The 14154-nt window shown below is 42.5% G+C and overlaps 1 protein-coding gene across 1 annotated transcript; it reads left to right on the top strand.

Moving 5' to 3' along the window:
- The first annotated feature begins 485 nt into the window (after positions 1-485).
- On the top strand, positions 486-12332 carry snx18a (sorting nexin 18a). The gene is made up of 2 exons (XM_010783183.1): positions 486-2327; positions 10764-12332. Exons 1-2 carry the CDS (start codon positions 812-814, stop codon positions 11015-11017), a joined length of 1770 nt encoding a protein of 589 aa, XP_010781485.1. The 5' UTR covers positions 486-811; the 3' UTR covers positions 11018-12332.
- The last annotated feature ends 1822 nt before the right edge of the window (positions 12333-14154 follow it).

Here is a 14154-nt window from a genome sequence, read left to right as displayed (position 1 = left end):
ATTAGCTAAGGACTATATGGCACAATTTTGAGGGAGCTTACATATTACTTTGCTAGTTAATGCATATGTTGACGCTATTGCATATTAATAATTTTTACTTGCTTACGTTTTACTACAGGGTTTATAATTTCTGCACTGTTTTTAGATAGTCTAACAGCCATGAAATCAGTATTTCTTTTTATCATGGTATGCAATTGTTTGCATTAGCGTCAAATTGAGACATTACCTTTTCCCACTGTTATCTCCCAGCCCTCAAATAAACTCTTCACGAATTTGACAACCCATTCTCACACGCTTGTGAGGTTATATGCATTATTTTTGAGGGACATGACGTTCTCGTCTGGATGATGTACTTTATTGTAGCACATGCACATCAGGCGGTTGATTGGTGTTGTCTGTAGGATTGCCGCATCCTGTAGCTCCGCCCTCGATTATTCAGCCTGGTCGACGTGCGGTTGCTGAGCAGCGTGAAGGCAGAAGCGACCGAGCCGGAGCGGAGGGAGACTGGAGGAGCCCACACATGAATGTTGTTGTAGCGGAAAATACCTTTGCTGCACTTTCACACGCTGCAACCTCTGATTTTAAAAATAACCACAATTTCCTCTCGGGGCTGACCGAGAGGAAGGACCACGCAGAGAGGAATTAAAACAGGTTTTTTTTTTCTCACGAAGGAGAAGTTTGTACGTGGAGTTTGGAGAGTAGTTTTGGGTAGGCTGACTGAGCTAGTCTGGCTGCCTGCTGCGCCTCCCTCCTGCCCGGCCAGCCAGCCAGTTAGCCCGCTGAACGTCTCAACCTCCAGCTGTTAGTGAACATGGCGCTAAAAGCCAGGGTGCTATACGACTTCAGCTCTGAAAACCCCGGGGAGGTGTCTGTGAAGGAGAGCGAAATCCTCACTTTGTACAGCGAGCAGGATATTGACGGCTGGTTTGAGGGGGTGAACAGCAAAGGGGAGAGGGGTCTGTTCCCCGCGTCCTACGTGGAAATCCTAAGGACCGACACTGCCTCCACGCTCAACAACAACAGCTGCAGCACATCTGGGGACGCTAAGCCTGACTCGCGATATGCAAACATCCCCCCCGGAGGTTTCGACGGCTCTTACAAGCCTCAGAATAAAGTTGACAACTTTACAAAACCGTCTGCTCCTAGTATCGCCTCTTTCTCAGCCCCCACACAACCACCACCGCAGCAGCAGCAGCCCACTTACCAGCAGCCCAGCCAAGGCAGTGATGATGACTGGGATGATGACTGGGATGACAGCTCCACTGTTGCAGATGAGCCTGGGACTGTTGGTCATGACTTTGCAGGTAGTCGAGCATCCACTTATAGAGTGTCAACATCCTCAATGTCAAGAGGTAATGCACAGCAAGCTAAGAGCTCTGCCACGGTCAGTAGAAACCTCAACAGGTTTTCCACCTTTGTGAAGTCAGGAGGAGAGGCGTTTGTGCTTGGGGAGGCCGCAGGCTTTGTGAAAGATGGGGACAAAATCTGCGTTATAATGGGTCAGTATGGCCCTGAGTGGCAGGAGAACCCGTACCCATTCGCTTGTTCAATTGACGACCCAACTAAACAGACTAAGTTCAAGGGCATGAAGAGCTACATGTCCTACAAGCTGACCCCCACCCACACACAGAACCAGGTGAACAGGAGGTATAAGCACTTTGACTGGCTGTACGCTCGGCTGGTGGAGAAGTTTCCCGTCATCTCAGTGCCACACATCCCAGAGAAGCAGGCCACGGGGCGCTTTGAGGAGGACTTCATCTCCAAGAGGAGGAAAGGCCTCATATGGTGGATGAACCACATGATCAGCCACCCTGTCCTGGCCAGGTGTGATGTGTTCCAGCACTTCCTGACCTGCAACAGCACAGACGAGAAGGCCTGGAAGCTGGGAAAGAGGAAGGCGGAGAAGGACGAGATGGTTGGAGCCAACTTTTTCCTCACCATCAGCCCCCCTGCTGCTCCGCTTGACTTCCAGGAGGTCGAGAGCAAGATAGACGGATTCAAGACTTTCACTAAAAGAATGGACGACAGCGCCTTTCAGCTCAACGCCACGGCCAACGAGTTTGCCCGCAAGCAGATCACTGGCTTTAAGAAGGAGTATCAGAAAGTGGGGATGTCGTTCAAGGTCCTCAGCCAAGCCTTTGAAATGGACCAGCAGGGTTACTCTTCGGGACTCAACCAGGCCATCTCCTTCACTGGAGATGCGTACGAATCCATCGGAGAGTATTTTGCCGAGCAGCCCGGCAAAGATCTCGACCCCATCATGGATTTGTTAGCTCTTTACCAAGGACACCTGGCAAACTACCCAGACATCATCCATGTCCAGAAAGGTAAAATCACGCTGTCATACACATTTCATTCCTTTCTCACACAGATGTATCATTTTGCATTGGTTGCTTTCACAGGAGTCTCTAAAATCCAAAGATGTTCTTTTTTTTAACGTCTTTTTTACGTCTTTTGATTTATATCATTATATTTCAATGTATTGTTGCTTCTTCAACACTATTAAAGCCTAGCAGCATTGAACATTTAGGGGGGAAAAAACGTTCGTCATCTAATGGATTCGTCGTAGTCGATTGAAAAATAATCTCCAAAAATGTAAATAATCAGAAAATGCAGTTTTCAGCCCCTCAAATAAGGCTTTTCTCAGTTTGATATCATATTAAACGGAGTATCTTTGGGATTTGTTTGCAACACAAATCATTCAAACACATCACACTGGACTTTAAGAATCTAGGATTGACACAGAAATGTTATTGAACAAACTATACATTTATAATCATCACATTAGTGAATATTGAGAATAGTTGTTAAATGTAAACTAAACTACAGAGGAATATGTCAAAGGTACACATCATCCCAATCCTAAAACAACAACATGAGACATTTCTTATTTATCCAATGAAATGTTTTCCAACTCAGATTTAGTCAATTCCAGATTCCCCTTGTATAAATGTAGACAGGAAACCACATGGTACTGCTGGTGTCATAAAGTAAATACAAAGGTATTGCTGGCCCTTATAAGATAAACACATATTTAGTTTCAGGCACTTTGTTGGACTTGTCAACAGCGGTCAGGTTATACTTCCCTACAGGTTATGTCACTTTGCAAAACAAATAGGCGATGTTTGCATTTGGGAATCCGTTGACATGCTTTGTTTATCCCACCTTGTGTTACAGTACATGCATAGTGTTTCATGCGAGTGCTCTGGAGGCGGAGAACGTCCTACCTGGCCTGCTGATCACAACACTGAGCCAAAAGGAATTGCTGCATAATCCCTTATAAATGATTGTCCACATATTCTGTTGTTTTTGTGCAGAGTGTCAATGTTACACTAATCTAATCCCTCCTCCTACACGACCCCAGACCAATGATTGTTCTCATTGTGTGGCAAAATGTCACTCTCATGAGAGGCAACACTGTTATGCAAGAGGCGCAGCATTCGTGTTTAGGGAAGCACCGCTGCTGTTCACCATATGTTTGTATGTGACACTGCTTCCGGCGTGAATGATAACCTGAAGCAAAGATGCAACTCAATCCAAACTGCTTCTCCTCCACGTGGGTTATATGTGGCTGCCTGTTTTCTGAATATTTATATAGGAGGTCTCTTTTCAAACTGTATTGCATTTCAAATCCAAACAAATACTAGTACTATGATGTGAACTAATCCATCTCGCTCCATCACTTATGTTAATATCAGATCATGGTGGGAAGATGGTCTTTTTATGCACTATTCAGAACCCCCCACCCCCTCCACTATTTCGTTGACCAGGTATACATGGATGCTTGCCTTTTGACATCCTGGTCTATCATGGGTCCCCCTGCAAACACTGGGCCCATTCAGTCCACAATAGACATCACTGGGGAAACAGGACAGACTGTGTTTAGTCTGCACTGGGACACAAACTTCCCAGTCAGCTTAAATCAGGTTTGCCACGTTGTCCCCACACAGCCCAAATAAGGCCACACAGCCATTCAGGTAGTCTGATGTGATAAGCCTGGCCTAATACCACAGATGAGAAACTCTTATTTGATATCACTCATGGAAGAAGTTGCTGTGGGCAGTGTTGAGAAAAGATGGCAGAGTGCAGTGAAACCTCACTGCAACACAGCTGACAGGAGAGCCAGGGCACGCAGCAGATGAAAGGAGGAGCTGCCTGTAACACATTGAGACCCAGACTCTCATCTTGTTTTTAGTGCACTGAGGCTGTTTAGCTTCTGTATTTATTATGAGACCAGTTGAGCTTGTTGTCTTTGTGATGCACACAGTCATTTTCCCCTTAATCATCAGGGAAGAGAAGAAGGCAATAGTAATGTATTTATATATAGAGGAAGTGGAGGGATATACCGGTATCGATGACAACATACCTTTAAATAACTAAATACTGGCATTAATCTTATAATACTATGATGTTCCTGTTCCTCTTAAAATTGTTTCCGTATCTGTATGCTCTTGATTAATCTCCCTCCACTAATGCAACACACACAAGTGGGTGTAAATCCTTTTTATTTATTTACATTTTTTAATAGATATGACAAAAATATTGTCATTGTGATTATTTGTTTTGCCCACAGCAGTCTTGTAGTGATTTGATTTTGCGACACAAAATGTGTGAAAAGCAAGCAGAGTCTTTGTGTAACCACTCACACTGTTCGGCCTTTTACTTGCGATATTATACCAGTATCTGTAAGATGCTAAAACATTTATGCCACATAGTGACAGTGATATATTGCAACAGGTAATGCGCCTGCGTTTCATTAAGAATTTCAAAAGTTCTCTCCTTCATGACAGCTGAAGGGCTGCCTGTTACTCACATTGCCTGCATGTTCCCAGGGAGCGTTACATGCAAATAAGTTGAACCTTTGCTAAGGTATTTGACATTTACGCTCTGAAGTCTACTCACCTCAAAGGTTTTGTTTAATCCTCCAGCACTTGACAACTGTTATAATACTGCAGTGAAATATCTGTAATTAATAAGAATAACACTGGTATATCATTGTGTGAAGACAATACTGTAGCAATGGGAGCTTAAATATACACCAGCAGACATGTTCTGAGTTATGTGTCTCCCTTTTCCCTTTTATTCTTTCATATATTTCTTAAAACACTTCCTTTTTCCACTCTGTGTGCGACTATCCCATCTGTCTTTTTGTGTTACTTTGCCTAAAGGTGTGAAGGAAACGTCCACAAGTGCATTTCCTCTCATGAAGTGCGGGTTATTGCAGTGTCCATTTGAGAGTGAGGCTAGGTGTTCACAGACCAGAGTATACTTTCCATAACAGAAGTGGTAACAGACTCAGCGAGCCAAGTAGGTCAGCTGGGACTCTATGGTGCTGTTTGCTTGCAGTGGTAGAGCAATAATCAAGATTTAAAGTCAATCTGAAAGACAAACGATATCAGCTGTGCAGGTTGATGCTAATACGCGTGGTGAGATCATTCCCTATTTAAGATTGTATGTCTTTTGCATTTCTGCTCTCTTTAGGAGAAACCTATCAAAGCATGGCTTGTTAGTCTTATCAACAATGCCATTTTTAGCTCACTGTATCTGTCTCATTAGGAAGGGACCAGGGAAATGTGAGCTGTCCCACAGACGGACACTGAACACACCGTATTGATCGTCCTCTCTTCAGGGACACCATTAGCGTTGAGCTCGACTGGGACAATGTTGGCTCATGATATCGACATCATATCGGGTGTAGCTTTCAGAAAATAATTGTGTTTCCCGCCCTTTATTTTTTGTATATTTTATTTTTGTCCTAATGTGTTACTTTTGCTTCGACACAGCTTCAGATAAGAACAGGATTTTTCTGTTTCTTTGTATTACAAGTTGTTGAGAAAGAGGAAGGGTGGAGAATGTTTTTATAAATGCTCACCGTTTACAGTCCAAAGTTAGGGGTTGGCTCTGGCTGATTACCAAAGACACTATTTGTTTTTGTAAGAGAAGACGCTTATTTATAGGGCTGCCCCCTGTTTGTGGACAAATCGGTCTTTTTGGTCACAATGGACTAAACTTCTTTAGCCGAGAGGTCATTTTTATTTTTTCACATTCTTAACTGCATGAACACATCTCTGGTAAAAACAAGATTTGAAGTGGTGCTTTTGGATCTTTGTGTAGATCCTTCGATTAAGTAACTATCCTAGCATCCTACAAAATCATATCATCAGCATTATTGAAGCTTTAGAGGAATGGTTCAATGAAATGGTAAAACTTATCTGTATACATGCAGTCTGAAAATGTTCCACCGGCTTTTGGATTTTTAAAAAAATCTAGTTTATTTTCATGCTTTTTTGTCACAGCTAACATCGTCTATTTGTCAAGTGAATATTAAAATACAGCCAGTTATGCTGCTTAGTCAATCAGATAATATTGATCTTGCCTGCAGTGTTTCTTTAAGGAAAAACGTTTAGTTGACTTTAGACCAGGGCAAATTATGAATTTAGTTCAAATGATGCAAACAATGTTTTTATTCAGTTGCGAAAAACACTCATGTCAAGTCAAGTATCCATCAGGCTAATGAAATAGACGGTTTCCAGGGAGGAGCACACATTGATGAGCATTGATTGATTGATGTCCTTAATCACATTCACATACTGTAGCTTACAATGGTCTGTCCCTCTAATTCAATCAGTTTGCTATCAAGCAAAGACTGCGTACAGAACACAACTCCAGTACTAGAGGAGAGTAAGCTTAAGCCTACTGTGATGAAATAAGATTAGGTTAATAAGTCATTTGGTGAAAAGCTTTTAGCTTGACCCACTTTATCCCCATCTTTACTTTATTTATGTCCTCTCCTTGCCTTGTTAATTTGACCAGTTGAGCACGTCACTGAGAGTTATACTTAGTCTGATGTCATCACTGTTTTATCACCACATGAAGGGATCAAAGTATGCTTGGGGGAAAGCACCCATTTATAAAGAGGTCAGGTTTTCCTGCTGAGTCAGCATTATCAGCTGAAACTCCTGTGCAAACACTTTGGGTGTGTCTAGTTTATATTGGCCCAGGCTATTTAAATGCCCTCTGAGGCATGAATGGATGCACGAGGTGGCGGAGCGATGAGACGGGGACTGCCGCTGGTTGTTCAGGTCAAAGGCCTGCAGGAGCGTTGTGTAATCAGGGATTACGTAAGAGCTGGAGAGCAGCCTCCAGTGAGCATCCAAGGTTTTTTTCAGAGGCGCTCATCAGGATTGATTTCTCTAGAAGGAACATGTATCTCATAAATGGATGTCCTCTTATTCACTCATTACAGTACCATGCGACAGAGAGTATGGCAGAAGCAGTGTTTGTGCAACAATACATCAGATGCAATACAACATGGCTCAATATCCTAAGTGTTCACATTAGGGCTGCTCGATTATGGCAAAAATCATAATCTCGATTATTTGGGTCAATAATTGATATCACGATTATTAAAAACGATTATCCATTTGCTTTGAAAACATCAATTTATTGAAAGAAAAAAAAATGTGAACAGTATGTTTTTAACAGTTGATTACCCTGAACTCTATAATTCAACTGAAAAACCCAAAAAAATAATAATATTTCGATTATGTTGTTTTCATAATCGTTGCAAGCCAAAATTGTAATTGTGATTAAAATACGATTAATTGAGCAGCCCTAGTTCACGTTTTGTTTTATGATCTATCTGAAGGTAACACTTACTACAAAGACATACACATAGGTGTGTTGTATTATAAACTCTCACTGTGACGCTTCTGCATACTTATGATAGGACATTTATGTATTTCAGGTTAAAGGACTAAACAAAAAGAAATAGGAAGAGTTCACCTTGGTCTCTGGGAAATTTCAATGCTACTGTTTTTATGAGATTTCATAGACTAAACAGTCAAGTTATTGAGAAAATATCAAGAAGATTAATTAACTATAATGGAATTCCTCCATATATCTACTCGACAGTATCGTATTTGTGTTTCTGCAGCAGGTCTGCAAAGCTTACTTGCGGCAGCTGTGAAATGGATGTGGCTTTCTGTGTGTTACAGTCTGCTGACACATCGTCTTGACTGAACTCCTGCCTTTCTCATAAAGTCTCCATGGCAACAATTATACCTCTTTAGTCCATTAGTGAGCTTTTAAAACACAGGAAGCAAGAGACCTTTAAGGTACATGTAAACACCTCTGGGACTGGCATTTAAGTCTTTGGACAGCTGTGTTTGTTCCGCGCCTCTCTCTCTCTTTTCCTCCCTCCTGTCTCTGCTCCCGTTGCCTCTCTTTCCGTCAGGTTCTGTTGTGCATTACAGGAATTTCCAAGATTTGGGATTAAGCTGCAGCTGAGGGATCTGCAGCCAAAAATCTAACTGTGCACACATTGGAGGGGAAGGCGAAACATTTTCTTGGAGATTTTCTCAACATTTTTATTTGTCTGCTCCAATAAAAAGCCATACGTGTTAATAGTTGTGAGTTGAAGTAAGAGAAGGCAGTCATAAGGTATTTCTGTTAGCTTTAAGGGTTGACGGAAACCAAACGAGTGTAGGGTTAGGTCAGAAGGGCTTCTGTGGTCTCACATTTCAGGAAACAAGCAGGCTGAATCAGACTTACATCCGACTGCTGGTGACTAAGCTCACATAATGACAAGAATATCCCATGATAGGCCAATAGAAGAAGTACTGCTGCGTGCCTTAGGGGAACATGTGTCACCTTCACACTCTGCCATAATGTCAGGGATGACACTCTGTTTAAGCCACGCATGGAGTTACACTAGTCTTACTTCATTTCTTCTATGACGCCTTGAATGTTTACACCATTTACGTCACAGTAGCACAAAGTACATCAGTGTGGATTTCTGTGTTTCAAACTATTGAGTAAACAAACGTTTCTGGCACATCATCAAGGGACAAAACCAACCAAGTTTCCGATCAAGTTTCATGTGAAACATTCATCTGGAAGCTCATTTCTTGATTCATTGGTCGGTCTATCAGAAAACGTCAGAAATTGTTTACATATTTTCCAATGAGGCTTTTGGCTTCACCACCTATTTCTATTTAAAATATCCCAAGGGCTGCATATTTACTTTAAAAGGGCGGGGGGCGGGGGGGGGACATTTCACATTTGATTTTTCTGGCCTTCAAATAGAGTAAAACATCAGAAAATCACGTTTGACAATTGCAAATTCTTCAAAAAACACTAAGAAATGCATTGCACACATTAGCATTCATGTCACAGCCCAGAGAGGTTTTTTTCACTCCAGCTGTCGCATGTACACATTTTAAAGTAGCTAGATCCGACAGAAGGTCTTCACCTGTCAGTTTCTGTTTCTTTTCAGCTCAGACTCTACGGCTCATGACACTTCTTCCTTTACTCCGTCAGAAAATGTCAGGAGTTTGATAAGTCAGCGGTCATCTGCTCCTGGTGTTTGACCCTGACTTCCATCAAACCATCCGCCTGAAAAGTTGTCGGCTATTTTCTAGTTTAGGCACCAGTATGGCTGAAGGCTTATTTTGTAGAAAGCAAAACTGCAGGCAGGGGTGCAGCCATGACGGTTGATATGTGTGAATGTGAGGTTGGTAAACCATCATGTTTACATCCTCTTACGCCACAAGAGTCAGCCACAGTGACGACAGCGTCAGCTCATACTGGCAGAACGGAGAGGGGGGACTCTCAGTATGAGTTTGATATAGATTCATGTTTGAAAGGTATAGTTTTTTGTTAAATGCGTAGCAGAGGTGCCATCTGTCATGATTTAGTTAAAATCACTTGTTTTGATCAAAGCAATGTCCAACATCAATAACCGCCAAATGACAATGAGGGAAAGATATGAAGCGTATAAATGACAATTAAACTTCCATAAAGAGTGGACTTTGTTTTTGTATCCGGTTGTATTGAAAAAGCTTCATGACGACGTCTCTGACTTTATAATGATTCCATCCGAGTTATGACCTGAGAGTCCTGTGAAAGAGGTTTTAATTATGCTCTTGAGAGCTACACACAGGATATTGTGCAACTTTTAGGCCAAAGCTGTTTGGAGAAAAAGTCAGCACCCCTCAGTTCATGATCATTGTTTACATCATGGTAATAATGCATTGCCAAGGTAAGATCTGACTTATGTCAATGCTTAACCATGATTTCATCACTAGACGATAGCTAGTTCTTACCACAACGACATGGTAACTAACTGCCAGCAACATCCCCTTAAATGGTTGTTTGAAGTGACATAATGTAATAGATATGTTTAAGGCCCACTCAAATTTAAGGCCCACTCAAATTCTCTTACTTTAGACACAGATGTGCCCTTGGTTCTCAGGAAGTTTGGAACACACTATTTAAGGCTGAATCCTTGAAGTTATGGATGTATGGTCAAGCTGTGTTCTTACATTTTATTAGCAAATAATAATGAGATTATTAATCAACCTTCCTGTGAAAGAGTTTTATAGATAACAGTTAAATGCTAAAAGTAATACAACTCATCTCTTAAGGAACTTAGCGGGCAGTTTTTCCAACACTGGTTTAAATAGTATGTGGATGATATCACCTTTTATAAATAAATGTTGTGAGTGTTTTAGAACATCCCCTTTCATGAAACTTGTCTAAAAAATGTCTAAAGACAATTGTTTGCCAAAGGACTGATGATATAAACATCTATGTTTACTATTGTGTACTCTATTGTCTTCTATTGTGTTTCTGGCAAATGTTTTATTTTTAAACATTAGAGTGCTTAACATGCTTTCTTTTCTAAAAACATGATAAGAATAGTGATCACAGAACAAAAAGATAATCCTTGATTTGTATGTCTACTCTCTTGTCCCCAACAGGAGCCCTGACGAAGGTGAAGGAGAGCCAGAAGCATGTGGAGGAAGGCAAGATGGACCGGGCGCAGGCAGAAGGCATCGACAACCGCTGCAACATCATCTCTGTCGCCACGCTTGCGGAGATCCAGCACTTCCACCAGATCCGCGTGCGCGACTTCAAGGCCCAGATGCAGCATTACCTGCAGCAGCAGATCGCCTTCTTCCAAAAAATCACAGGCAAGCTGGAGGAGGCTCTGCAGAAATATGACGACGCGTAAAGGATTGCTGGTTCCAGGCTGTCACTTTAGACCTCGGTGATCAATGACTCGGCAGCTCCTTCAGCCAGCCAACAGCAGCCAGTAGCACATACTGGTGAAGGCTGTTCACCCAGCAGGGAGGGACATTCAAGATGATGCACTCCAATAAAAACATTTCAGCAAAAACCCAGGGTTCTGTGTGCGTTGGCCACATTTTAGCTCACCTGGATGTTCTTGTGTTAGAAGAAGACTGTCATTTAACGAAGAACTGCCATCTTGTAATAGACAGTCATAGTTTAAAGGAGATTCAATTATAGTGATGGTGCAACAATGATCTGTATGTTGTTAGAGGAAAGCTCGTATCGGGTGCTGCGTACAGTCCCAGTGCAACATTTCACACATGTTGATGAGCGACTGCCACTGCAGGAGTGACTGACACCTTGCCTTCTTGGACGAACTGAACACAATGTTTACGGTCTCGCTGTGCCTTCTGATTACATCACTCTGGTCATTTGTGTTACTTGTTCTTAACAAGCTTTATATACTGTATATGTAGAAATATATTCTATTTGTTTTTACAAAGCTACACATTTTGCGATCTTTGAAAAAAAAAGAGATCACTGTGCTTAGAAAGAGGGCCGTGTCTTTTATGGGAGACAGTAATGTTCGATTGTGGGGTTTTCCCCCCCCAACAGTGGACCCTGGGGGGATTCTCAACTCTCACAGTGCAGCAAAAACAGAGAGAGGTGAACCTGCTTTGACTAAAGGAACCCATGCCTCACACGGGGGCACGGCCTCACACGGGACACAGCCTCACACGGGGGCACGGCCTCACACGGGGGCACAGCCTCACACGGGGGCACAACCTCACACGGGGGCACGGCCTCACACGGGGGCACAGCCTCACACGGGGGCACAACCTCACACAGGGGCACAGCCTCACACGGGGGCACAGCCTCACACGGGACACAGCAAGAAACCGCAGTATTTAAGGAATGAGTTCAATGGAAACTTGTCATGCCGGATATCTGATTCTGTGTCGACAAAATGTTGTTTTCCAGGGTTTGTTTTTGGTGTAGTGCTGAGGCCGTTAGAGGGTAGCGGGTTCCTCACCTTTTTAAAACACACACTTTTAGATGGATCATCTGCAGTTTTTAACTTCATGGTGTTGGCTGCATCATAAAGAGATTATCAAAATAAATTGCTCCTTAACAGAAAGCTGTCTGTTGGTCCTGTGTTTTGTCCAGTATTTCAAATGTGTAACTGATCTTTTGTAGTTGTGAGTGAGATTTAGACTAATACTCTGAATACAGTCAACAACTCAGGGAAAAAGACAATAAAAAGCTGATAATAATAAAGTTAATTTGCCTTTTAACGTTCCGTCAACCCATGTAACGTAGCAACTGTCCCACCTCATACTGGCAGAAGCCCAACGAAAGGGCTGTGGCTCTGCAGGTTTCCCCGGCTGCATCCCTGGAGGACTGGTGTGCCGTGTCAGTGTTTCATGCTAAGCTCACGCTCCGCTCGCAGATCTGCTGACTGTGCAAAGCCCGGCCAGCCATCTGGGACATCTGGCCTCTGTTAAAAGTGCTGGAGCGAATGACTGTGACCTCGTAGACAATGAAAAAGGTCAGAAAATATGTTTCTCATTAGCTGTCATCTCCACCACCTATCAACAAGATAACCAAGGTGCAGACCATTGCTTAATGGAGATAACACGTTCACATCTTGTTTTATTTGCATGTCAATAGCTATCTCCAATGCTGATGCCTTGTCTACCAACTTGAGGAGAATCCACTCTGCAGCAGGGTGTTTTTTGCCCGATGAGAATCCAATTTGACAGATGTGATGTGGAGCAGAAGATAACAAAGAGACACAGCTTATATCACCTCTGGGTCTTAAGAGGCAGCCTCCCAGTTCTGTAAATATGTTTCTATGTTAATATGTTCCTACCAGCAGATTATCCATCAAGACCCCCCCCCGCTCTGCCCTCCCTCTGCTGTTACTGCTTGAAATCTGAATTCCGAAACATTGATAGAAAATGTTGCGAGCTGCATATTCCCTGAGGTTTCTTATCGATAGATGTTTTGTTATGCCACCTATCGAACGTTTTCAGAAGTTTCGCTGTATTAGTGAACACTTTGACCTGCTGGTAGTGCTCCAAACATCGGGATCACCAAAGTCGTCATAGTTCCTCTTTTTGGCTCTAAGAATAAATGTTCCAAATTCCATGGAAATGACGCAAAAGGAGAATTCTCTGAATCTCTAAGTTCCATCCTCACGCATGTCTTTTAAACAATGAATAGCGATGGCCAACAGGCCGACATTGCCATCTGTGGAGCTTCACCATAGCATGGCTAAGAATATCCTGTCATGTGGGAACGAGGTCCGCTTGGAGACTCTCACCATCTCTTTTTTGTTTCCTTTATATTGTAATGTATATTCTGGTTTTCATTTTCTACATAAACTCAGCAATATGCACACCGCCTGTAGTTACCTCAGCCCTCAGGCCTTCTGTCAATACTGCCAACGCCCGGGGAAATGGGTGCTCCTGTTTTTACATTCTTCCCAGTTATAAGCCATGGCTGTTCTGAATTAGTAATACTGATAAATGTTTGACATACACACTTCAGAATGATCTTTTATAAAACAATCAATATTAAACCCGCATAAGATAAGAGCAATGGTGCTTTTGTCCTAATTTGGTATTGTTTAACGTCATACAAAACACTGCAGTCTGCACTTTTGTGAGGTCATTTTTTTTTTTTTGTAGGGCTGTTATTCTAAGAAAAGCAGGGGCTTCTTACTCACCACAGTCTAGCATGCAGAAAGCAACAGCTTCTGATTCAGACTTGGATTTTTCTTGAGACAGAGAGCAGTGTCAGCAGCTGAACACATTCCAAACACAAACGTCAAGTGTTTGAAACCACAAAAGCATCGCCAGACTAACCTTTCAAATGCAGCGGGGGAGCATGATGACAAAGCATTAAACCGTTACATTGCCAATGGCTGAAAACATAGAGGATAGAAGAGGTCGAGTGGGAGTTTGTTATTGAAGCTGTGGTACAGCTTTAAGTAACACATGTCCACAATAAGTGGTCATCACTTCTCCAACCAGACTTTTGACTTGAAGTGGCTTAGTGGAATTCACCGAATGT

The sequence above is a fragment of the Notothenia coriiceps genome, unplaced genomic scaffold (genome assembly GCF_000735185.1).
Source record: "Notothenia coriiceps isolate Sejong01 unplaced genomic scaffold, NC01 NC01_scaffold00024824, whole genome shotgun sequence".
Lineage (NCBI taxonomy): Eukaryota > Metazoa > Chordata > Actinopteri > Perciformes > Nototheniidae > Notothenia > Notothenia coriiceps.
This window is presented reverse-complemented; position numbering and strand designations above follow the sequence as displayed.

Bases quoted from the DNA above. Each gene is read 5' to 3' on its own strand.
- snx18a (XM_010783183.1), top strand. From the start codon at position 812: ATGGCGCTAAAAGCCAGGGTGCTATACGACTTCAGCTCTGAAAACCCC. The intron at 2,328-10,763 runs GTAAAATCACGC...TGTCCCCAACAG, and splicing joins CATCATCCATGTCCAGAAAG to GAGCCCTGACGAAGGTGAAG.